A 21542-nucleotide genomic window follows, 5' to 3' on the forward strand; every position below is an offset into this window, starting at 1 on the left:
AGTCGGTTCGTAGGGGGATAACCACCCAACATGATTGAGATGACGTTGAGTACCGTTCACAGGAATGTGGGGGCCCAGGATAACACGCGGGACTTCATTTCGATTTATATACGCTACCCCTTTACTGGCTTCCTTTTATCTGCGTCTTGTTGTTGTTGTCTTGGTCGTTTTTTTTTTTGGTGAATTGATTTTCGGATTAATTTGGCTTTGCCGCTCTTACCTACAATTACCAGTATCACCAATCATACACCATCCATCACACACGATGCCCAACTACTACGACGAGCTGGAGATTGAAGACTTTGCATGGGACCCAGTCGCTCGACTCTTCCACTATCCATGCCCCTGTGGTGATCGTTTCGAGATTTCAAAAGCTCAGTTGAGGGACGGAGAGGAGATAGCCATATGCCCAAGCTGTAGTCTGATAGTTAGGGTTATATACGATTATGTAGGTGATGTCTTCCTCGGATCAAGCTAGTCGACCTAAGCTGACTCAATCAACAGCTCGATTGGGAAGATTACGTCACGTCAGACGAAGAAGATGATGGCGAATCAGTCGATACACCCCCAACCGAAACTACCCCTGATAACGAGGAGCCGCGACCCGTCTCTGGTGACGCCGAGGAGGGCGTCAAAGATGAGAAAGCAGCAAAGAAGGAGGGTGGAGGAATTGATGCACAAAAGCAGGCAGATCCAGACATAGCGGAGGGGATTGCATGTCTAGGTTTGAAGGATAGAAGTGATGGCAGTAACGATGGGAAGAAAGGATAGTAGCTCTGCAGCTATGCATATCATCGTATGGCTTTCAATTCTCTCTCGAACTTCTCCCATTCCATCTCTGCATCACTCTCGTCTTCGTCATCCGGTGATTGGGGTGGTTGGGGCGGCATTCGTTTCGCTCGAGTGACGGTTGCCTCTTCCAAGGTGTCGGAAGCAGTGCGATCGAGAGAACGCTTTGGCGGAGTTTCTAGCGTCATAGATCTGATCTCGGGAGTCATGGAGCTGTGTTCATCTTCGGTTGATGCATCTGCATCGTTCTGGCGTCGACCTTTACGCTTGGCTTTCCTTGCAGATTTGACCGCCTCTTCCTCTTCCCGTTGAATCCCTTCGATACGAGCGTAAGATGCTCGGATGATTTGACCCCATTCAAGCTGATCTTGGCAACCAGGACATACTCCTTGATGTGGAAGAACGTGAGTGGTATTGGAGAGGAAGCTGGCGCTCAGGCAAGTGAGGTGAGAGATGTAATGACAAGATCGATGTGAAGGGCAAAGAGAGAATGAGAGGTGATTCTAAAGCATCAGCAAAGTCCCATCAGCCATGATCACTCACAGTATGATCCACCAGTCCATCACATTGCTCGCATCTGATATGACCTTCCTGCTTGACCCGGCTCTCGATATCTTTCCACTTGCCCCATACCCGCTCACTTTGGCGGAAGTCAACGTCGTGGACATCTATTGGACCTTCTCGACTCTGCACGCCTTGAGTACTATGTCTTCGCGCTCCTGTCGAACCTGACACCCCACCCAGATCGATAATAGACGTGAGAGTTACTGGGAGCGGGAGCGGAGACCAGTCCTGTGTCACCCTTTTCTTCCTCCGGCGCGAGGGTCCGGCGCGAGAACTATCTTGCTCTAGATTGTGAAAGAGGTCGTGCACTTCTGGAACAAAGAACCGCAGATGTAGCGGCAGCCTGTTGAATGGAGGTCTGGAAAGAAGAGCGTGTGCGACTCTACAACAAGGTCAGCAGAGGATAGGACATGTCAACTACTCACGCGAGCTTCCTTTCCACCCAATTTCGCTTAGCATCTTTGCTGAAGATTGGGCCATGATCTTCGCCAGTATGGTCGCCAGAAATGCGTAGATGTCTAGAGAGCTCTGGTTTTTGCCAAGCCCATTCGAACTGCTTGGGATCAGTGATTGCATGTGAAACGATACATTCACTCACTTGTAACGCCGTGAGCTTGCTCGGGAAGCTAAACTAGATCAGCGAAACGTCGTCGACAAAGTCACATACCCATACACGATCATCTGCATTTCCTGTTGCCGTGATCCGTGATCAGCAAAGTCAGGGTAGCATGCAAGTCCACTCACCCAAGGACGATGTTTTGAGGTCTTCCATGCACCTTGCTTCAGCTCACCATTGTGCTGTCTGATACGTCTGGGTGGGTTGGGCGTAGAGCCAACCTGGATTGTCACGCTAAGCAAAGCTAAACATCACGATGTCAAATAAACTCACATAAGTCCGGTTGGAATTGGGGGTCGCCTTTGATCGTAGCAGGTAGCATGCATAGAAAGGTGGAAAGGTGTGATTGCCATCAAGCAAGGTAGAGGTTGACTTGCGTGGCTCAGTCGACTCCTGATCGGACATGATGTTCGGTGAATGTCAAGTAGAAGTGGAATGGGGATGATGAGCAAACGCGTCCTAACAGTGAGCCTGTATAATCATAATGTGATGGTGTCCACTTGTTAGATCTCTCTACAGCTTGTCCTCTTCTCACCGCATGGTGATCTTGAGCTTGCGCACGAGTGAGGATGTGGATGAGATGAGAATGAGAATGTCTACAACGATGAGAGGATAGATAGATAATCAGTCACGCTCTCATATCTCCGTGTATCTTTCATGTAAACAATCTATCTGATGACATCACGACTTTTTGAACGGTTTAATGAATCCAGTCCAGTCAACCTCTTTCAGATTCCCATCATCCTCTTCCTTTTTCTCTTTCACTCCTCATCATCTTCGTCCATTCTGCATCACATCTGGTAGAGCACCTATCGATCAGTGTTGAAACCATCAATATCGTCCACACTCACACTGACCTCCCAAGATCATTTATTGACCCCATCATCACCTGGATACTGACAACACACGATTGTTTCCCGCTCACCAGCATACTGTATCACCCATCATGTCTGTTGCTGGCCGCTCGGTGGCAAACTCAGGCGTCACTCACAACATGTCCTCCTACACCTACCCTGGATCAGGCAGATCCATCCAGTCAAGATCTCGACGAGGTTCAAGAGCAAGTGGCCGTCCTGCGGGTCCTTCGACTCGCGCATCAACTTGTGTAGAAGACATGAACGAATATGTGGTCGCGCTGTCACAGAGCAGAGGTATGTAACCAGTTGCATAGAGAATACAGATCTGACGATGACGCTATAGGTAGCGGAACAGAAGTTGGTATCGCGGTACATAGCTTGAGTACTGGTTATGTAAGTTGCCAGCCAATCGGTAAGGAAATCCTACTAACCTATATGTTCAGACTGTGTTAACGCAAGTAAGTCATCAAGAGAGAAGGATGATACCTCCCGATAAAGCTGAACTTCGACGAACAACAGGTTGCCGACACCCCTTGTGAGTACGACGGCTATACAGCCATTCTAACCACTGACATATCAGTTCTGAAGTCTTTCAGAAAACCCTTCAACACTTAACCCTTCATCCTCCTTGCACTGTTCTGGTGCCCGAGAACCGCAATCAAGCTGGAGAGAATATACCTTCCGGAACTCAATTGATCGAGGAAGTCGAAGATTCCTTTGAGCTCGAATGCGTGACCCTTCCCCGGGAATACTGGAATCGAGAGAAGGGTAAGTTGGAAGAGAACCATGCCAGAAGCTAAGTAATATAAAGGTTACGATGATATCCTTCGGCTCGCTGTGCGCGATGAAGTCCAAACTTCAACTCTTATGGCAACTGAAGAAAAGTATATGTCTCGCCTATCAGGGGCTAGGCTTTGACCTGACACTTCGGTGCCCAGGTACTACGCATTATGCGCCATTTCGGCTCTCTTCAAGTTCCTTGAAGTCCGACAAGGATTGAAATACCCCAAAGAAGCGTTAAAAATTCGATATGCAAGCTCAGAAGGTAAGAGGGGGTAAAGACAATCTGACAGACAATTGATGTCAAACAATATAGGCACAATGTTCATGGACACCGATACAGCCAAAAACTTGGAGTTGGTGAAGAACACATTGACCAACACTACCAAAGACACCCTTTATGGTAAGATATCAATACTATGAAAAGTATCACTCACTGATCCTTTCGTCGCAGGCATACTCAACAAATGCTTCACCCCCATGGGCTCTCGTCTGTTACGAGGAAACATCCTTCAACCTAGTAACAGTGAGTGAGCCTGATCCTGGACGGGAACTGGAACCTCAAAAGGATTATCAACTGTTTCAGTCCAACATACGATTGAAGGACGACTGGATGCCGTGCAAGGTAAGCGTAGAGATGGTGAGGAGTACGCTAAGAATATCAAGAACTCTTGAGTTCACCGGAGAAGCTTAAATCAATCCGAGATGGTCTCAAGGCACTAGGCAGTGTGAGTATGCTACATTAGGGAAAGACACCACATAGAGCAGCTGACTTGTTTGTGCAGACCGATCTCGATACATTAATACTTCAAGTAAGTCGATTTGACCAACGTTCAGCTCTGGAGCTGACGCTTCACAGGCTTCCCGAAAGAGACAGGGATCTGTCACAGTAGTGGAGACGGAAGCTCGAATCTCCATTCTTCTGCAACTGCAAAAGTATATCCAAGCTACGAAAAGTATACAAGAAGAAATGACTTTGGGGAAGTGCAGAATGCTCGTTGAGATCCAGAAGGTAAGCAAAGGGGTGAATAGCCATACCGCTGATTCGTTAGGAAATGTCCGATCCGATGCTCTCGGAAATTGAAAGGAAGATTCAAGGTAGGTGGGCGATTACAAGAAGAAGCTGACTTTGCAGAATGCCTGACCACGGATGGAATCACCAATTCCGCCAAGCGAAGGAATCTCACAACTGCTCGACTCTATGCCGTCAAGGCGGAATTCAATCATCTCCTGGATGTCGCTAGAACTACTTTCAAGGAGAATCTCGATGATATCGAGCAGTGTGAGCGTCTTCTTTTTCTCTTTCTGAGGGTATTCCTTTGGCTGATCACCAGTCGTAGTGGAAAAACGCTTCAGAGGTATGTGTGAAACTTGCGGTACGATCCTGACCTCTATGGCAGAACGTCATTCTCTGCATTGCACTCTTGAGCCGGTCGAGAACAAGTTCCGACTTGCGCTCAAACCTCAGGACGTGGAGGGTCGAGCATTACCTGGAGAATGTATAAACGTACAGAGGAAGAAGACCAAGTGTGTGTTCTCAAGCGTCTTTGTTTCGAAGCTGATCAAGGAGTTTAGAATATCTTTCACGACCCATGAACTAGTGAGTGGCAAGGCTCCCCTACAAGCTGACCGCCATAGCTCCAACACAACGCGAGATTGGAGGAAGCCCAGCAAGAGATTCTTCTACTCAGTGGCGACATTGTCATGAAATTACTTGCATCAGTGCTTGACCATATCAGTGAGTCCGTCATCGGTCGGAATGTCGCTGACTGATAGGTGGGCTTTACCGCTGCAGTGATGCAGTAAGTTCATCCGTGTTCATCCCAAAAACGCGACACTGATTTTTGCATCAGATTGCCAAGCTTGATGTTCTCGCTTGTTTCGCTGAATTGGCATCTGGTGAGTTGTACTAAGTGGGATGCAAAAGGCGTACTGACAGAAATCTCGGTCAGACGGAGATTGTGGTGAGTATGAAGATTGGATTTATATGTTCAGACTGATCTATCACATAGTACGACCAATGTTTGGCGAGACGATTGCGGTGCGCTCAGGCTCTTCCTCAGATGGACTCCTCCTGATGATACATTTGTGCAGATCAAACTCAGTCGACATCCCATTCTCGACAAAACACTTGGTCGGGACGATTGTGTACCCAATGACATGTAGGTGGTACCCTTGATATTGCATGTCCCAACTGCTATTAACGTGTCATCAGCTATGCTGCACAAGGTCATGCCTCCTTTCAGTTGATACAAGGACCAAAGTACGTGGATTGGAAATCACTGAGAGCTGTATTGATCAATTCTTACAGCATGTCGGGCAAAAGCACCTTCCTTCGACAAGTCGGGCTGCTCACAGTGCAGGCAATGCTAGGTTGCTAGTAAGTATTGGCGAGATGTAACATTGCTGATATCTTCAGCGTACCAGCAACTTTCGCGAATTTTAGATTACATGATGCACTGCTTAGTCGACTGTCAAATGATGGTGAGTTCAGTCCTTCCCATCAGGCAAATCACCGACCAATGGCTGACGATATTGCAGACTCCCTCGACCGAAATTTGTCAACTTTCGCATCCGAAATGGCAACATCAGCCATGATCTTAGGTGAGTCTGTGATACGACGAGAATGGACCCCTAACACATCATGGCTTTAGGCTTGGCAACTCCCAATTCTCTCATACTCATTGATGAGGTAAGCGACAATACATGATGGAAGTCGGCTGATGAAAATTAGCTCGGTCGAGGAACTGCTCCCCTTGAAGGCCTTGGTCTGTCTCACGCCATTGCCGAGTCCCTGATCAATCGACAAGTAAGTTCCGGCAGATTGAGTATGGATGGCTTATGAAAAGTGTTTTGTCTTCTTCACGACCCACTTCCATGATTTGGCAACGACTCTTGGGTCTATGCGAGGGGTGGTTCGGTAGGTGGACTCGAGAACAGTTTCTCTTACTGACTAATGCATCATTTAGCATGCACCTCCGAGTTCAAGTGAGACTTTTTCTTGTCAGTGGCGCTAGTAGACCAGCTGATTTTCCCACAGGACAACAGAGTGGAAGACGACAATAACGCCTTTTCGACTACTTTTCAGTACAAAGTGGAGGAAGGTCCAGCTGTCATCGAACACTACGGTGCGATTCCATCTCTACCTACATCAGTCGATTCTGATACCTATCTTGAACAGGGTTGAAACTCGCAAGACTCGCTTCGTTACCTGCGGATTTGCTCAATCGTGCTAAGGAAGTAGCTATGAGCTTGAGTGAGCTTGAGGCTAAAGGTGAGCAGATCAGTGATTCCGACGATATGCAGGCAGCTGAAAGATGTTTGATGGCAACCACCATCAGGCCGAGACTCGACCGCTTCTCACGCAATGATAAAACGTCGAAAACTCCTTTTGGAAGTACGTAAATGATGTTAGCGATCACGACTGACTCATCATAGCTTAGATGCAAACTTCAACAAATCATTCAGCGCAGGGAATCGGATAACGAGGAACTCGCTCATTCTTTGGAAAACCTGCAACGAGAAAGTCTCGACGAGTTCACCGAGACCTTCCAAGCGGTCGCCCAATGAAGCTGATTTCCGTCTTTGAGTTATGTTATGTATGATCAGTATAGTAAAAATAGAATGATCGATACCATGTGAAAGAAGTAGTATCAGGTGAGATGATCAATGAGGTACGGAAGTTATTGTTTATAGACCATTATTCATGCATTTTACATACCATGTCCCAAAATTCTCTGCCAATCTAATCTTTTACCAGGCCAGCCCTGTCCTCCATCAACGATCAATTTCCTCTCCTGCACTACCCGCAACTCCCTTAGTCTCATTCGCTTGGCTTTCCGTTTGGGATCTTTGGGGTTCACCGGACCGATGGCATCGAGCTCAGCATCTGAAGGTATGACTGAACCGTGGTGTTCGCTAGACGAGTGATGGAGCGGTCGGGGAGTTGCGGTACCAGAAGTGCCAGTCTGTATCAAAGAGTAGAGGTGGGTCCGTAGCAGGATTTGTTGTACGGTGAGAAGGGCTTTGGAAACAGCATGAGGTAAAGGGGGTAGATCCGACTGAGATTCGGGATTCTTGAAGTGGGCCAACACCATGGCGGAGAACAGATCACCTACTCCAGAGAAATATCCTCGGATGGTGGGCAGGGCGAATGCCCACGTTTCCAGCTTCTCGTCCTCCCATGTGCTAGCGAAGCAGACAAGCACCTCGTCTTCTGGCTCTCCTACACCTACAGCATCGTACCATGGTGGTATGGGATCAGGTAGCAGGCACATGTAGGAGGGCGGTGGAGAGGGTAGATCGAGTTTGGTGACAAGTGAGATTGGGAGCGGTATGGATGAGAAAGCGATATGGGGTAGGGAGTGGGATGTGTGAAGCTGACGAAGAGCGGTGTGAAGGGTGGCCATAGAAACGATACTGATTCCTGATAGTAATCTGAAGGAGAAGAGAGGGGAAGGAGGGAGATCAGTGACGAAGATATACACGTCAATCATTCTTTCACTCACTCTACCTCGAACTGATTTGGCGTTATTATACTAGCTATCCTTAGCATATCCTTGTATATCGGCACTACATCTTCTGACACGTAAAGACCAGTGCCCATATCCCCCATGACAGCTGCGACAAGAGGTCAACAATGATCGTGAGAGGACGATAGGGTGTGGACTTACGATCCAGTACATATAAGATTTCTGGGTTAACCTCCTTCATCTTCTTTATCTGCTCAGCAACCACTGTGAGGGCTTCAGCACCTGGCACATAGCCTGTCAGGACGCGGTAATGCGACACTAGACCATTCGTAGCGAGACCTTCAAAGATGGCCGTCAGTTGTTCAGGCGTTGTTTTGTGACCATTGGTGTAACCGTAACCTGAAGATTTGTTAGCCTCTTGAAGAGTTGATGCATATCTCTGACGTACCAGTATGGTTAGAGAACTGCACTGTGTTCACTACATCCACGTCATACCCAAGCGTCTGAAGAGGGAAGGTAGCAGCTCTATTACCTGTAGGACGAGGTAAGCAATGAAACGATAACGGAGCAAACGATGTCACGAACCTACATATCCCGACACGACGTGAGACTGCACAGACAGCACACGTCCAGGATCTAGAGTAGACATGCTAGGGGAAGCTTGATGAGGACTTTGAATACGATGTAGGTGGGTCATAAGTCGAGTTAAGATATGTACGATAAGAGTTGAAATTACCTGTTTGACTCATGATGCTACTCCATTTCTCGGTGATAACCGAATAAGGGGAAATCGAGGTGATTAACTATGTGAGAAGTGCATTCTTCCTTGCATTTTGGGTCATTGTACTACAATCAAAATAATATGGAAATGTCTATGCTAGACTATATAATATGCTAAGTGGGAGGGAAATCTGAAACTATCAAGATGCTACGTGTTGAGGCTACATATCCGACAGCCTGTTTACCCATGAGTGTGATGGTATATTTTCCCTTTTTTCATTATTCATCCTACTACGTTCCTCTTCCCCGTGTCTTCGACTATCACCCTCCTTATTGCTTCTTCTCACCTTCAGAAGATGATGATTCCGATTCCGATGAAGAGGCAGAGTCAGATGAGCTTTCAGAACCTCGAGACTCAGCGTTTCGCTTTTCGTAAACCTAAATAATATGCTCAGTCAGCAACAACACTACTTAGGATATATCGAGGCGGCTCACCTTTTGGAACAAACCAAGAGAAGCTTGTTGAGCGGCATCTAAAGCAGCCTTGATGTCTTCAGGTTTAACAGTAGCATCACCGGCAGCACCCTTGGCTGAGATCTCTCTAAGCTCTCCGAGGAGTTTCTTGACCTTCTCTCGTTCCTCTTTGTCGAGTTGAGACTCGAATTCGGCCATGGATTTCTCAGTATCAGTGACGAAGCTTTCACCTCGGTTGGCTTCTTCAATGATCTGTCTTCGGGTTTTATCGGCCTCGGCGTATTTCTCGGAGTCAGCAATCATTTGTTCGATTTCAGAGTCGGCAAGACCAGAGGACGAGGCGATGGTCATGGATTGCTCTCGGTTGGTGGCCTTGTCAATGGCAGATACGTTGACGATACCATCGGCATCAATGTCGAAGGAGATCTGGATTTGAGGGACACCTTTGGGGGCGGGAGGGAGACCAGTAAGTTGGAAGTCACCGAGTAGTTTGTTGTCTCGGACCAATTCTCGTTCACCTTGGTACACTTTGACTTGGATGGCGGTTTGTCCATCAGCGGCCGTAGAGAAGGTTTGAGATTTCTTAGTTGGGATGGTGGTGTTTCGGTTGATCAATCGAGTGAAGACACCACCGAGAGTTTCAATACCGAGGGAAAGAGGAGTGACATCGAGAAGGAGGATATCGGTGACGTTACCGGCAAGAACACCGGCTTGGATAGAGGCACCGATAGCAACGGCCTCATCGGGGTTGACACCCTTGCTTGGTTCTCGACCGAAGACAGACTTGACGGTTTCGACGACCTTGGGCATTCGAGACATACCACCAACTAAGATGACTTCGTTGATCTCGGAAGCTTTGACACCAGCATCGCTCAAAGCTTTCTTACATGGTTCAATGGTTCGGTCCACGAGTGGCTTGACGATAGATTCGAATCGAGCTCTGGTCAAGTTCAAGTTGATGTGTTGAGGACCCTCGGCGGTGGCAGTGATGTAAGGAAGGGAAACATCGGTAGCACCGGCACTGGACAATTCAACCTTAGCTTTCTCAGCGGCCTCTCGGATACGTTGAATGGCCATTCGGTCCTTGGAAACGTCGATACCGGTTTCCTTCTTGAATTCAGCAAGGATGTGGTTGACAAGGGCAATATCGAAATCTTCACCACCGAGATGGGTGTCACCGTTGGTGGATTTGACCTCGAAGACTCCCTTTTGCATCTCGAGGATGGAGATATCGAAAGTACCACCTCCCAAATCGTAAACGGCGATAACGGCGGAATCGGATTTGTCGAGACCGTAGGCAAGAGCAGCAGCAGTGGGCTCGTTAATGACTCGGAGGACTTCAAGACCAGCGATGGAACCGGCATCTTTGGTAGCTTGTCGTTGAGAATCGTTGAAGTAGGCAGGGACAGTGATAACAGCGTGCTTGACGGGTTTACCGAGGTAGGCGGCAGCGGTATCCTTCATCTTACCGACGACGAAAGCACCGATCTGGGATGGGGAGTATTTCTCGCCTCGAGCCTCAACCCAAGCATCACCGTTGGTGTGAGCAACGATCTTGAAGGGCACGTTACCGATATCCTTCTGCACCTCAGCGTCCTTGAACTTTCGGCCGATCAATCTGATAAAGATGTCAGCAATGCTTGTCTGGGAAGAGGAGAGAGATTGCTTACCGCTTAGATGCGAAGATGGTGTTTTCACCGTTAACGACAGCTTGTCGTCGAGCCGGTTGACCAACTAATCGTTCTCCATCTGAAAGTCGAAACATAAGCGATGATCCAGATGGACGCAGATCAACCAAGCAACTCACCTTTGGTGAAAGCAACGACGGATGGTGTCGTTCGGGCACCTTCAGCATTCTCTAATACCTTGGGAGCACCACCTTCGAAGATGCTACACAGTGTGTCAGCGATATGATCAGATTTGAGTAAGTAATAGCAAAACTCACGATACACAAGAATTGGTGGTACCAAGATCGATACTGCAGATGTTCGTCAGTACAGGCTGCTTGTTGATTTAAGTGCGACTACCCACCCAATCACTGGTCCTGATACCTTTCCACTGTTGAATCGTTTCGAGGTGAGAAGGGGAGAAGTGGTTCTCTACGAAAAGTTAGGTGGCAAAGATGACGGATGTCAGTCAAGATCGGACGGGGTGGAGGCGAGTGGAGATCACTTACGGCGACATTTCGCAGAGGAGAGAGGGTCGAGGGTGATCGGAGTGAACGAGCGATTGAGTACATCTTGATGGGTCTGGCGATGCTTTTTTGGAGGATGTATGAGAAGGAGAAGGATGAGATTGAGATGGATGTATTTTGTAGAAATGAAAAGTTGAGGATATATGGATGCGATGATTGATTGATCTAGCGAGTTCCACAAAAAACGAAAAAAACCATGCTCATATATTCATTCTGTCATTGAGATCAGAAAATTAGATCCCGTCGGATACATTCGGTATTATGCCACGTGCACCACATAGCAATAGCATAATCGCCGAAAGTGGCATTGCGCATACAGATATATACACACATACATGAGATGCTGGCTATACAATATACAATAATCCACCCCAACCAGACTGTATACCCCTCAGATGGAATGGCTCTCAACACCAATCACTTGCACCCCTTTCTTACGGGGGATCGCGTCTGTGAGCTGATTACATCCTGTTCAGAGAGATAACGGTCACAGATCAGTTGAAGAACGGATTGCGATTATTCCCATATAAAGCATGACTCACCCCAGACTCGTATTGATTCGATTTCATTACAACCATCCAAAATGTCTTTTATGGTGAAGTCTGTCACTTGCCTACACCAACCCAGGTCCAACTCCTTCAGGTGTTTGCACTGAGCTAATCCTCCCAGACTATCGTTTGTTACGTCTCTCCAGCCGAGCAGGTTGAGCTTCTCGACCGTGGTTCCAGAATGCGCGAGGATCGCGTGTAATGAGCTATCTTTTAGATCGTGACCTTTCTCCAAATCGATCCATTCTAAACCTGGTCGGTTTTGTTTCTTCAGCGAAGCAAAGAACGCCGAGACACCTTCATCGGTGAGTTCGACAACATTTCGAAGGGAAAGACGACGAAGGCGAGGGCAGTGAGCAGTAATGGCAGGTAGGATCTCGTCAGTGAGATCGGGATTGTCTGTGAGATCGAGCGTTTCCAAATTACCACCGATCTTCGACAAAAGAGCGATGACAGCTTCGTCGGTCAATGGGGAACCAGGAGCCGACAAATCAAGGGTTTTGAGCTTTTTCAGTGATTGTAAAGGAGCAAGACAGTCATCGTTGAGCTGCCCAATTTCAGCCAGTCGGAGTTCAGCCAGGTTTGGACAAGATTTGACCAGAACCTCTATCGTTTCATGGTCGATTCTGGGCGATTGAGTGACGAGTAGTCCTTCGAGACGCTTCCCAATCGATTTGAACAAATTCAACCATCCTTCTCGTCGAACCAAGAATGGTCCGAAAAGCTCTACTCTCTTGAGCTGTTTGAGGGATTTGCCCCAGGCTGTGACAACGTCTGTCGAAAGCTGACCACATAATTGGAGGTTCAACGATTGGAGCTTCGGGCAAAGTTTCGATATTGTGATGAACGCCTCCGGTGTAAGTCCTGGTTGTTTGTCAGCTTCAGCTCTGAACCTACGTGTAGGTCAACTCACGAGTACAGTCATACATGCTCAGGTCCTCTCGATCAGCAGAGTAGAACAGCTGAGCCGTTTCGGCAGTTCTAAAAAATGGTCAGCACATCATCAGATGATTGAGTTGGAGAGCGCTCACAATCGACGACTTTTTGAAATGATCTTGCAGACTTTGTCCATGTTGATCCCACCGATATCACCCAACTGTTCTACGTCTTCGATGTATTTGCCGATGATCTGGGTTACGTTAGCCTCGTAAAGCGTAAAACCAGAGGATCGAAGAAACCAAGATCAGATGGGCTCACTTGTATGCATAGATCACCCAGAGCTGACACTCCCTTCTTTTGCTCATAATGCACGACCTTCGCTCTATCTTCCTTTTTACCTGGCACTTTCTTTTTCTGCGGAGCTTTCTTCACTTTCGCGAAGGGATCGATACCGAGAGCATAGCAGCAGTTCACACATAGATAGGTTGATGGGATAGATGGATGCTCTTTGGTGTAAACGGTCTTGATAGAAGATGAATAAGAGAGACATCAGCTGAAGCGGTTTATTATTCGAAAGCGACATACCACCGTGAACCTTTTGGTACATTCACCACAGTCCATAAACGAACCGACCGGCTTGAGTGGACCCGGTGTAACCTTGGCAGTATCATCAGTTACTTTTGGAGGTTGTGATTTACGCGGTCGAGCAGGAGATGGATCTTCCGCGTCCAGGTCATCTGAATCGACAGACGCTGCACGAGTCTTCTTTGCATCCGGCTCGTTGTACTCGGAATCGTCGTCAGACTGACAATAACCCAGGATCAGCTAGAGTACAATGGATACGGTCAGAGCGACTCACACCACCACCTCGTTTCCTTTTCTTATTCTCGTTCTGCAGTTCAGTGGTTCCGTCACCTGCTTGACTGGGACCAGCGACTACATTACGAGCAGTCACTGCTCCAGCAGGATCCAGCTCGTCTTGAGGGTTGATCACGGGGCCATCATGAGCAAGTGTGGGTTGATCATCAGTAGGGTTAGCGTTGAGACCGGAAGTGTCTCCCCAAGTGGTGATACGGTGTGATGGCTCGACACCGAGGTTCTGAAGAAGCTAAATCAGCAAGAGGATTCATACAGTGTGACAAGCAGACACCACTTACAGCCAAGAACGAAGTGAGCGCTGAGGAGGGGCCTCGTACTGCTCCCGCTGCTCTACGATTCCTTGACATTGTGCTTGACAGGCTGTATCGGCTGAGTATATGGACAATGGTATGTGTGGTGGCAAGAGGGTGAAAAAATCCGATGGATGGGAGTGAACAAAGTGGACCTGATCAAGTGGAGGTGGAGTCCTTAGAACAGGTGAGTCAACTTGACGCGACTGCCACAGGCGAAGTTATTTAGGCACACGTAGGAGAAAGGGGGAAAAGGGCAGGCATGCTGGAATCGTAATCTTATCCTCTCTTGGTTAGGCACACGTCATCAATTCCCTCTCATCTTTGCTTTCACGGATCTGGAGACGAGATGAACCAATCCTTATCCACTTAAATCATTCACTCGGCAGTATCGTCAAAGCTCATATACCTGAACCTCGTCTATCACTCATCTGTATCATCGCTATTCTCCTCCAATATGGCCAGTCATCGTCCAGCTGTTCTTACCGATCAACCTTACACAGATCCCAACCCTCTGCCATCTTCCGTGCCTCATGTTGACGAGTTAGGTGTGACATCCGCCCCATTGAAGAGTGCTTCGTTCTTTATAGGTCAGCACTGCAAGGAAGTCAACGGTGGGTCGAGGCGACAGCTCTGTCTAACATGCATGAAACATGAGGCTGATGCGCTCTTATAGAGGACTTCATGCTTTGCAAGCAAGAAAACCGAGATCCGGCTCATTGTTTATCGGAGGGAAGAAAAGTAACGAGGTGTGCGGCTGATGTGTGAGTGGCTTGACGTCTTTGTTGACAAGAAAACAACTGACCATCTAATAGTATTGGCAAAATAAAAGAATCGTGTCTTGCCGAGTTTGACGCTCATTGGCAATGTTTGGAGAAGAACAATCAGGTCAGTAATCTCAACTGAAAGAATCACCCATATACTCATTTATTTTCATAGTACTTCCAAGCATGCCGAAAGCCTGAGAAAGCGCTCAACCAATGTGTATTTACGAAATTAGTGAGTTGAACCACTTGCATAGCCTAGCTGACTCTTGTTTCAGAACCTCACCAAAAAAATCCCCGGATCACCAGAAGGTCAACCACAGATTCACGAGAAATCATCACCCATCTTCACTCGAGTGCAAAAATAGAGGCATCATGACATGCAGCATATTATACATTGGATCATGGATATCTACAAGACAAGAAAGTTTATTCATCATCACGCTCTCCTCGTAATCGCTTCTCGTCTTCCCTCCTCTCAATATCTTCATCCTCACTTCGTCCTCTTTTCTGACGATCTGCACCCGCACCTTCACCTCGGGGCACATCTGCTCCAGCCATACCAAGTCCACCGACAGCAGCATATGTATCGAACTGTATCTGAGAACGTAATCTCTCTTGTTCTTGTCTTCTCTTTTCTTCCTCGAGACGTTGATGACCCCATCCACCTGAATGAAATGTTAGCAATGTTGAGCCATGTTCATGAGAACTCACCTCGTCCACTATCGTACTCCTGTCTGAACTCGTCCCGCACCTGACCACCACTTTTCCCTCTCCCAAACTGTCTTCCCTCCTTGTAACCTGGATCTATATCGCATCGAATGACTCTTTCATCTAATTTTGTACCTGAGATATATCGCAGACAGTCCACGGCTTCGGAATGTAGGAAGTATTCTACGAATGCGAAACCACAAGGTGTCCTACCTATATCAGCTTTGTTTCCATGGTGTTTCACTCACTTCTGATGCCTGTCAAGTCCCATTATGATTCTACGATGAAGTAGCAATCATCAGCTGACCCGCCGCGGGTGGATGATCTGAGCTCACCTCTTGATTCCTCCTCCTTCGTCTGGTCGTGCGCATGTGGAGAATACTGAGCATGATATCAGCTTGATGACACAAAGATCTAGAGTGAGGCGGCTCACATTCATACATCTGTGCTTCTGTGGTGTAAAAACTTAGATTTCCTACATAAAGTGTACTGGATTGAGCGAGCAGCCGACGTTCAGTCTCTCGGTCAATCTAAAGCGAAAGGGTCATTACTAGGACTTCTGATAGGATTAAGAGTCTGCTCACCTCCGACCTGTTATCCCTGTAGGAGGACGGCTGATCTAAGCATGTCACCACTTGAGCCATCGTCGATCTGATCTGGTTGAGGGTGCCGGTTACACTAGACAGAGGATGGTGAACGAAAAGTTCTTATGTTGATGCAAAAGGTTGAATGATTTTTGTGTATATACGGTGAGATATATGGTGAATCTACCGTGGGAAAGTGACACCGGTGACACAACCCAGTACGCATCATCATCACCGCCACCACCATCATCATCGTTGCCATTCTGACCCTTCTGACAGCAGTATTCAGTATCGTCAGCAGTGAGCCAAGGCTCTATTATTCATACCGACAAGCATAAATAGATCAGCTCGTCATGTCCGACAACACTGAGCTGAGCGATGCGGACAAGGTAAGCTTAGTGGTATATTCGATCTATCTCCAGAGTCAACCACTGACATATGACGACAGATCCGTTTGAAGCGACTGGCAAGGCTTGGAACATCAACACCAACTCAGCAAGATGGGCAAACGAGTGGTCAAGCATCCCCTTCACCTACTGCTACCCCAACTACCACGCATACGCCCGCGTCTGCTGGATCCCGACTACTGTCCACACCTCAACCAACTCCTTCAACCTCTTCTTCTCCTGCGGCTTCTTCGAGCAAGCCAATACAAATTGCGTCAGTTTCCAAGCCTGCAGCAGAAAGAAACAGCACCAAAACACCGACTCTCGCCCTTGGCAAGCGCCCCACTTCATCAACACCCACCAGCGAGTCTGTAGGGCCCAGAGTGGTACCCTCAAAAGCATCGAGTCACCTTGCCAGGGTAGATTACAAACAGTGGGAAACCAAGAAAGTTGGAGAGGTGTTTTCCGTCACATTGAGCGTGAGTTGACCTCTATCCCGAATTCGCTGACGTGCTGCCGATAGAAACAGAAAGCTATTGAGATTGACTGGAGATTATGCTGGCTGAAAGGGTTGGAAGAGGAGTTGATCGAAGAAAGTGAGTGCCCTCAAAATGTGAATGCGCTGACGTGCCAGACCACCCTCAACCTCTAGAGACTAACATAGACCTATCTGATCGACTCCTTATCGCCCGGCTTTCACTCGACACTGAATCGATGACAAGCTCGTGAGTGTCACCTGAAGCGAACCTGACTGACGATTAGGAATGATCCCGATGCCTTGTCTATTATTGCTGGATTACCACCAGGAGAAACTATTTTTGAGTATTTGACAGGATGCTGGAAACGACTGTACGGAGCCAATCGGGAGTCCAACAAATATGTGAGTTCTGCATGCCAGAGTATCGCTGACAAGACCTAGTCATTCACCAACGACGAGAAGACGACCTGGACAGCGGCTTTTGAGAAGCTGAAGGCTTTGGTGATCTCGTATTGTGGTATGACATTGGAGGATCCAACTATGTTCCCTCAGCCGAAAGAGTGAGTCATTCATACTCATGCATTATTGCTTACCATACATAGCAAACCTGTCGGACCTGCTGAATTTCTACCGCTTCTTCTTGCCATCGATGTACCATCGAGTACAAATGGCGATCAGTACACATCATCGGCTCAGTCGTCTGCTCCACCTAAGCCTGGCGCTCTATTCGGTGCAGACTTGCTCCCATTCCTCAATGACCTGGCCATTGGCTTCCCTAGCGATACCATGGCCGACGTGATCACCCCTACCCTAAGTTTGTTTTTCCAAGAATGGTATAAGATCACTCCGACACCGGATATCATGGGTGCGGATTGGAGAAGATACCTAGGCGCTGTGGCGTTGCTGGTCCAAGTCAAATCCATTGCTGCTTTGGTGAGTTCCCTTGGTTGGAAATCCAAGCTGATTATTAGCTTCCCACACTCCCGATCTGGGTCGCACCAGGAGTCACAGCGCCAAAACTCGAATGGCAGTCTCTTCTGGGTCCACTTACCAGATTAAATGTGTTCCCACGAGAATTCGTGAGTGAATGACTTTGGCTGTTGAATGGATACTGGACTGATCACAATCGGACAGCCTGAGATCTGGAAGACCTACTTCTCGAATCCTACCGAGCGAAAGAAAGAAGACATAGAGGCCAACAAGAGCAATCTACGATATACCCTAGGCGGTCTGCATGTGAGTCAATCGGAAAGGTAAGTCAAGCGGAGTGCTAACTCTTAAAAGGGATCACTTTTCAACATATACAATGCGATTGTTCGCGCTTCCCCGGAGTCGAGGGAGGGTATACTCGATTTCTTCGCTTTGACTATCAAATTGAACGAGAAGCGAGCAGGAATGAGGGTGAGTACATATGAAACGATCTCAGCTGATAATTTAGGTCGATCCCCGAACTGTATCTTCCGATGGATATATGATCAACCTGGCGATGGTGCTCCTTAAGCTCTTCGAACCAGTCATGGACGCTCAGTTCTCAAAGGTATGTCATCTACACAAACACAACAGCTAACCCAAGTGCAGATTGATAAGGTCGATCCTGCTTATTACAAAACGTCGAAGAGGGTGGATATAACAGAGGAAACCAAGATAAGAGGAACTAAAGAGGAAGCAGATGAATATTCTGGTGGTTCAATGGAAGGTGAGTTGATCGCTCATACAGTTCAGGCTGACCAATTTAGTCGATACAAAACCTAACTTCATCTCGGACTTATTCTTCCTCACGAATGCTTTCATACATTTGGGCGTTGTCAAGACTATTGGAACGCGAAGCAGGGCTGAGAAGAACATGTCAGAGATTGAGAAGGAGCTGAAGCGGGCTGAAGCTCAAAGATCGTCGTGGGCTGGAGTGAGTGATTGTAATCAAGGTTCATAATGTCATCAGCTGACCGTCCGCAGAACCCGGCAATGGAAACACAGGGGGAGGCCGCAATCAAGAAATTGAAAGTGAGTACATGGGTCAATGACGTAGCTGACAGTCAGGGCGATCTTGCTACACTTCATGCATCCCTTCATGCCTACGATACGCAACTCTTGGATCCAGCAATGATTCGTCTGAACGTTTCCTTCCTTGGATTCCTCATGACATGGCTCATACGTTTGGTCGATCCGTCCCACAAGCATCCCTCTTCTCGTATCTCGTAAGTCTTACCAAGGGAAGGATTCGAGCTGATCCTAAGCCTTCCCCTTCCATCCGAGGCACCTCTGGAATTCCGAATGTTACCGGAATACCTGTTCGACAATATTACCGAATACTTCGATTTCCTTGCTAGGTGTGTCTCTCATAGCACAAAACCTAGTACCTGCTGACTTTGCGATAGATACAATCCCGATGCCTTGGACGATGCTGATAAGGACATCGTGATCACCTTCGTGGTAACGTTCCTCTCGCCCAACTACGTCAACAACCCATTCTTAAAGGCCAAGCTTGTTTCGGTGGGTAGGATTTATCCAAAATCTTGCTGAGTGCTGATCACATATGGTGTCTACAGATACTGTCTTACGGTCTTTGGCCTATGGGCTACTGGCGTAAAGGGGCTTTGTTCGATCGACTGAGCGTGCATAGCTTGTCTACCGAATACCTGATGCCCACATTGATCAGATTCTTCATTGGTGAGTTCTGGGAAAGGAGAACAAGGCTGACAGAATTCAGATGTGGAAGCAACTGGTGGACATACTCAATTTTGGGGTGAGCAAGCTCTTTTGCCTCTCTTTCAAGTATCACTGCTGACAGAAATTCTTCAGACAAATTCAACTTTAGGTATGCTTTCTCCCTTGATTACACGACCTTGGCTGATCTTTGCGCAGACGGGATATTCAGCGCATTTTCAAGTCTATGTGGGAGAATCCTCTTCATCGAGAGGCCTTCGTCAAGTCAAGACAGTGAGTCCTGTCTGTGATCACTCGGAAGATTGGAACTGATACCTGCTCCAGTGACGACTTCGACCAATTCATCCGATTCGTTAACATGCTTATGAGTGATACTACCTTCCATCTCGAGGAATCTCTCACCGGAATGGCCAAGATTGCGTCAATCCAGACGCAGCAGGCGAACACTGAAGCATGGGCAGCACTCCCTCAAAACGAAAGGGAAGATCAGGAGAGTCAGCTTCGACAGGCCGAGAGCTCCGCTCCGTTCCATACACAGATGGGTCTTGAGAATGTCAAGTTGATCAGGGATATCACTGCGACGACTAAGGAGCCATTTGTAACCTCAGAGATTGTTGATCGATTGGCCGCTGTGAGTCATATTGTTGCGACACGACCGCTGGTACGTATGCTGATACGTAGTCCAGTCTCTTGACGAGAACCTCGCTGTTCTGGTGGGGCCGAAAATGTCCGAATTGAAGGTCACGAATCCCGAGAAATACTCATTTAAACCGAAGGATTTGCTTGCTGCAATCGCTCAGATCTATCTCAACTTAGGGAATGAACCAGAGTTCATACGAGCGGTAGCCAACGATGGTCGAAGTTATTCCAAGGAGTTGTTCGAGAAGTTCGCACGATTGTTGAAGCACCGAGCTATCATGACTGATGCTGAGGTCGCAGAGGTGGTCAGCTTTACGCAGAAGGTAGAGGATATGAAAGCCACTATCCAAATGGAGGATGAGAGAGAGGTTCCAGATGAGTTCCTTGGTGAGTTGATCTCACGAATAGGCTTGGTGTCCAAACGCTGATGCTTGTGATGTATAGACCCCTTGTTATCAACTCGTAAGTTTGGTGTCATACCGTATAGGACTTCGCTAATTTTCCCCTCAGTGATGAAAGACCCAGTCATCTTGCCTGTATCTCGTGTTGTGATCGACCGAGGTACCATCCGAACTGTCCTGCTTTCCAAGGAAGTGGACCCTTTCAACAATGTACCGTAGGTATCTCCTTACTCCGTTAACCGTCAAGGAAGAAGCTAAATCTCCTTGCAGTCTGAAATACGAGGATTGTATACCTGATACCGAGCTCAAAGCCAAGATCGATGCTTGGCTGGCCGAAGGCAACACCCAAAAGGCAGCTGATGTCATGGATGTGGATCAACTGTAGATGATCAATCTACGAAAGAAGAAAGAGAGAAAGTAGAGGAACGACTGGATAAACAACGATTTTCCTTTTGTAATTTACCCTCGAATATATCATACAGAATATCCTGACGTCATGCAAATACCATCACCATTTTACGATGCATACAAAGATGAACAGAGCATCCATCAATGTTTTGATGTTGCACATCAACTCATTAGATAGCTAGCACATCTCACTACCATCTTTCAAAGCAATCTCAGATATAAATCATAGATCACAATGCCCTGGCAAAAGACCTTGTGAGAAAAAGAGCTACCTGAAACTCTCAGTGTTCTTACACGAGCTGATATCCGCTTTGTAGTACCCTGCCTGCCCATACCAAGGGTATGCACCTTGTATGCATAGTCGACTTCTTCTGTACTAGGCTCCAAGCTAATGCGGTGATAGGTGACCAGTCATGTCGTCAAGGAGTGCGAAGAGGGCTTGAAG

At 47.6% G+C, this 21542-nt stretch overlaps 11 protein-coding genes across 11 annotated transcripts; 6 read left to right on the forward strand and 5 right to left on the reverse strand.

Annotated features, from left to right (window-relative positions):
• Nucleotides 1-265: 265 nt before the first annotated feature.
• On the forward strand, nt 266-771 carry L199_005709 (uncharacterized protein; the record flags this gene model as incomplete). Its single annotated transcript, XM_064891415.1, has 2 exons — nt 266-448; nt 505-771. The coding sequence occupies 2 exons, from the start codon at nt 266-268 to the stop codon at nt 769-771; spliced, it is 450 nt and encodes a 149-aa protein (XP_064747487.1).
• A 20-nt stretch (nt 772-791) lies between these two features.
• Nucleotides 792-2374, reverse strand: L199_005710 (uncharacterized protein; the record flags this gene model as incomplete). Its single annotated transcript, XM_064891416.1, has 7 exons — nt 792-1151; nt 1333-1735; nt 1779-1906; nt 1952-1979; nt 2027-2043; nt 2098-2190; nt 2243-2374. 7 exons carry the CDS (start codon nt 2372-2374, stop codon nt 792-794), a joined length of 1161 nt encoding a protein of 386 aa, XP_064747488.1.
• A 589-nt stretch (nt 2375-2963) lies between these two features.
• On the forward strand, nt 2964-4690 carry L199_005711 (uncharacterized protein; the record flags this gene model as incomplete). The annotated part of the gene is made up of 12 exons (XM_064891417.1): nt 2964-3120; nt 3170-3219; nt 3346-3361; nt 3415-3594; nt 3638-3710; nt 3765-3871; nt 3923-4009; nt 4061-4132; nt 4193-4231; nt 4312-4334; nt 4392-4418; nt 4466-4690. The coding sequence occupies 12 exons, from the start codon at nt 2964-2966 to the stop codon at nt 4688-4690; spliced, it is 1056 nt and encodes a 351-aa protein (XP_064747489.1).
• A 117-nt stretch (nt 4691-4807) lies between these two features.
• Nucleotides 4808-6451, forward strand: L199_005712 (uncharacterized protein; the record flags this gene model as incomplete). The annotated part of the gene is made up of 14 exons (XM_064891418.1): nt 4808-4888; nt 5007-5038; nt 5120-5155; nt 5245-5307; nt 5402-5408; nt 5460-5505; nt 5619-5647; nt 5701-5768; nt 5822-5869; nt 5918-5986; nt 6074-6090; nt 6148-6210; nt 6261-6298; nt 6341-6451. 14 exons carry the CDS (start codon nt 4808-4810, stop codon nt 6449-6451), a joined length of 708 nt encoding a protein of 235 aa, XP_064747490.1.
• A 58-nt stretch (nt 6452-6509) lies between these two features.
• Nucleotides 6510-7176, forward strand: L199_005713 (uncharacterized protein; the record flags this gene model as incomplete). Its single annotated transcript, XM_064891419.1, has 6 exons — nt 6510-6526; nt 6576-6594; nt 6647-6734; nt 6788-6880; nt 6948-7003; nt 7075-7176. The coding sequence occupies 6 exons, from the start codon at nt 6510-6512 to the stop codon at nt 7174-7176; spliced, it is 375 nt and encodes a 124-aa protein (XP_064747491.1).
• Nucleotides 7177-7319: 143 nt separating this feature from the next.
• On the reverse strand, nt 7320-8727 carry L199_005714 (pyridoxal kinase; the record flags this gene model as incomplete). The annotated part of the gene is made up of 5 exons (XM_064891420.1): nt 7320-8043; nt 8115-8226; nt 8280-8477; nt 8527-8610; nt 8664-8727. The coding sequence occupies 5 exons, from the start codon at nt 8725-8727 to the stop codon at nt 7320-7322; spliced, it is 1182 nt and encodes a 393-aa protein (XP_064747492.1).
• Nucleotides 8728-9128: 401 nt separating this feature from the next.
• On the reverse strand, nt 9129-11511 carry L199_005715 (chaperone DnaK; the record flags this gene model as incomplete). Its single annotated transcript, XM_064891421.1, has 7 exons — nt 9129-9236; nt 9294-10890; nt 10943-11021; nt 11080-11162; nt 11218-11250; nt 11304-11371; nt 11449-11511. 7 exons carry the CDS (start codon nt 11509-11511, stop codon nt 9129-9131), a joined length of 2031 nt encoding a protein of 676 aa, XP_064747493.1.
• A 346-nt stretch (nt 11512-11857) lies between these two features.
• L199_005716 (uncharacterized protein) lies at nt 11858-14119 on the reverse strand (the record flags this gene model as incomplete). The annotated part of the gene is made up of 8 exons (XM_064891422.1): nt 11858-11934; nt 12009-12878; nt 12928-12995; nt 13046-13143; nt 13212-13415; nt 13479-13697; nt 13753-13992; nt 14051-14119. The coding sequence occupies 8 exons, from the start codon at nt 14117-14119 to the stop codon at nt 11858-11860; spliced, it is 1845 nt and encodes a 614-aa protein (XP_064747494.1).
• Nucleotides 14120-14519: 400 nt separating this feature from the next.
• L199_005717 (uncharacterized protein) lies at nt 14520-15194 on the forward strand (the record flags this gene model as incomplete). Its single annotated transcript, XM_064891423.1, has 5 exons — nt 14520-14676; nt 14739-14826; nt 14878-14950; nt 15002-15061; nt 15105-15194. 5 exons carry the CDS (start codon nt 14520-14522, stop codon nt 15192-15194), a joined length of 468 nt encoding a protein of 155 aa, XP_064747495.1.
• Nucleotides 15195-15255: 61 nt separating this feature from the next.
• L199_005718 (uncharacterized protein) lies at nt 15256-16181 on the reverse strand (the record flags this gene model as incomplete). Its single annotated transcript, XM_064891424.1, has 6 exons — nt 15256-15494; nt 15541-15653; nt 15786-15815; nt 15873-15918; nt 15971-16067; nt 16122-16181. The coding sequence occupies 6 exons, from the start codon at nt 16179-16181 to the stop codon at nt 15256-15258; spliced, it is 585 nt and encodes a 194-aa protein (XP_064747496.1).
• Nucleotides 16182-16474: 293 nt separating this feature from the next.
• L199_005719 (uncharacterized protein) lies at nt 16475-21074 on the forward strand (the record flags this gene model as incomplete). Its single annotated transcript, XM_064891425.1, has 22 exons — nt 16475-16510; nt 16570-16986; nt 17031-17120; nt 17427-17545; nt 17588-17918; nt 18017-18064; nt 18120-18221; nt 18270-18386; nt 18564-18681; nt 18836-18888; nt 18939-18986; nt 19239-19312; nt 19361-19475; nt 19532-19652; nt 19702-19728; nt 19785-19800; nt 19848-19922; nt 19974-20280; nt 20336-20675; nt 20733-20750; nt 20799-20904; nt 20960-21074. The coding sequence occupies 22 exons, from the start codon at nt 16475-16477 to the stop codon at nt 21072-21074; spliced, it is 2793 nt and encodes a 930-aa protein (XP_064747497.1).
• Between the last annotated feature and the right edge of the window lie 468 nt (nt 21075-21542).

Source organism: Kwoniella botswanensis, chromosome 1 (assembly GCF_036426115.1).
Source record: "Kwoniella botswanensis chromosome 1, complete sequence".
In the NCBI taxonomy this organism is placed as follows: Eukaryota; Fungi; Basidiomycota; class Tremellomycetes; order Tremellales; family Cryptococcaceae; genus Kwoniella; species Kwoniella botswanensis.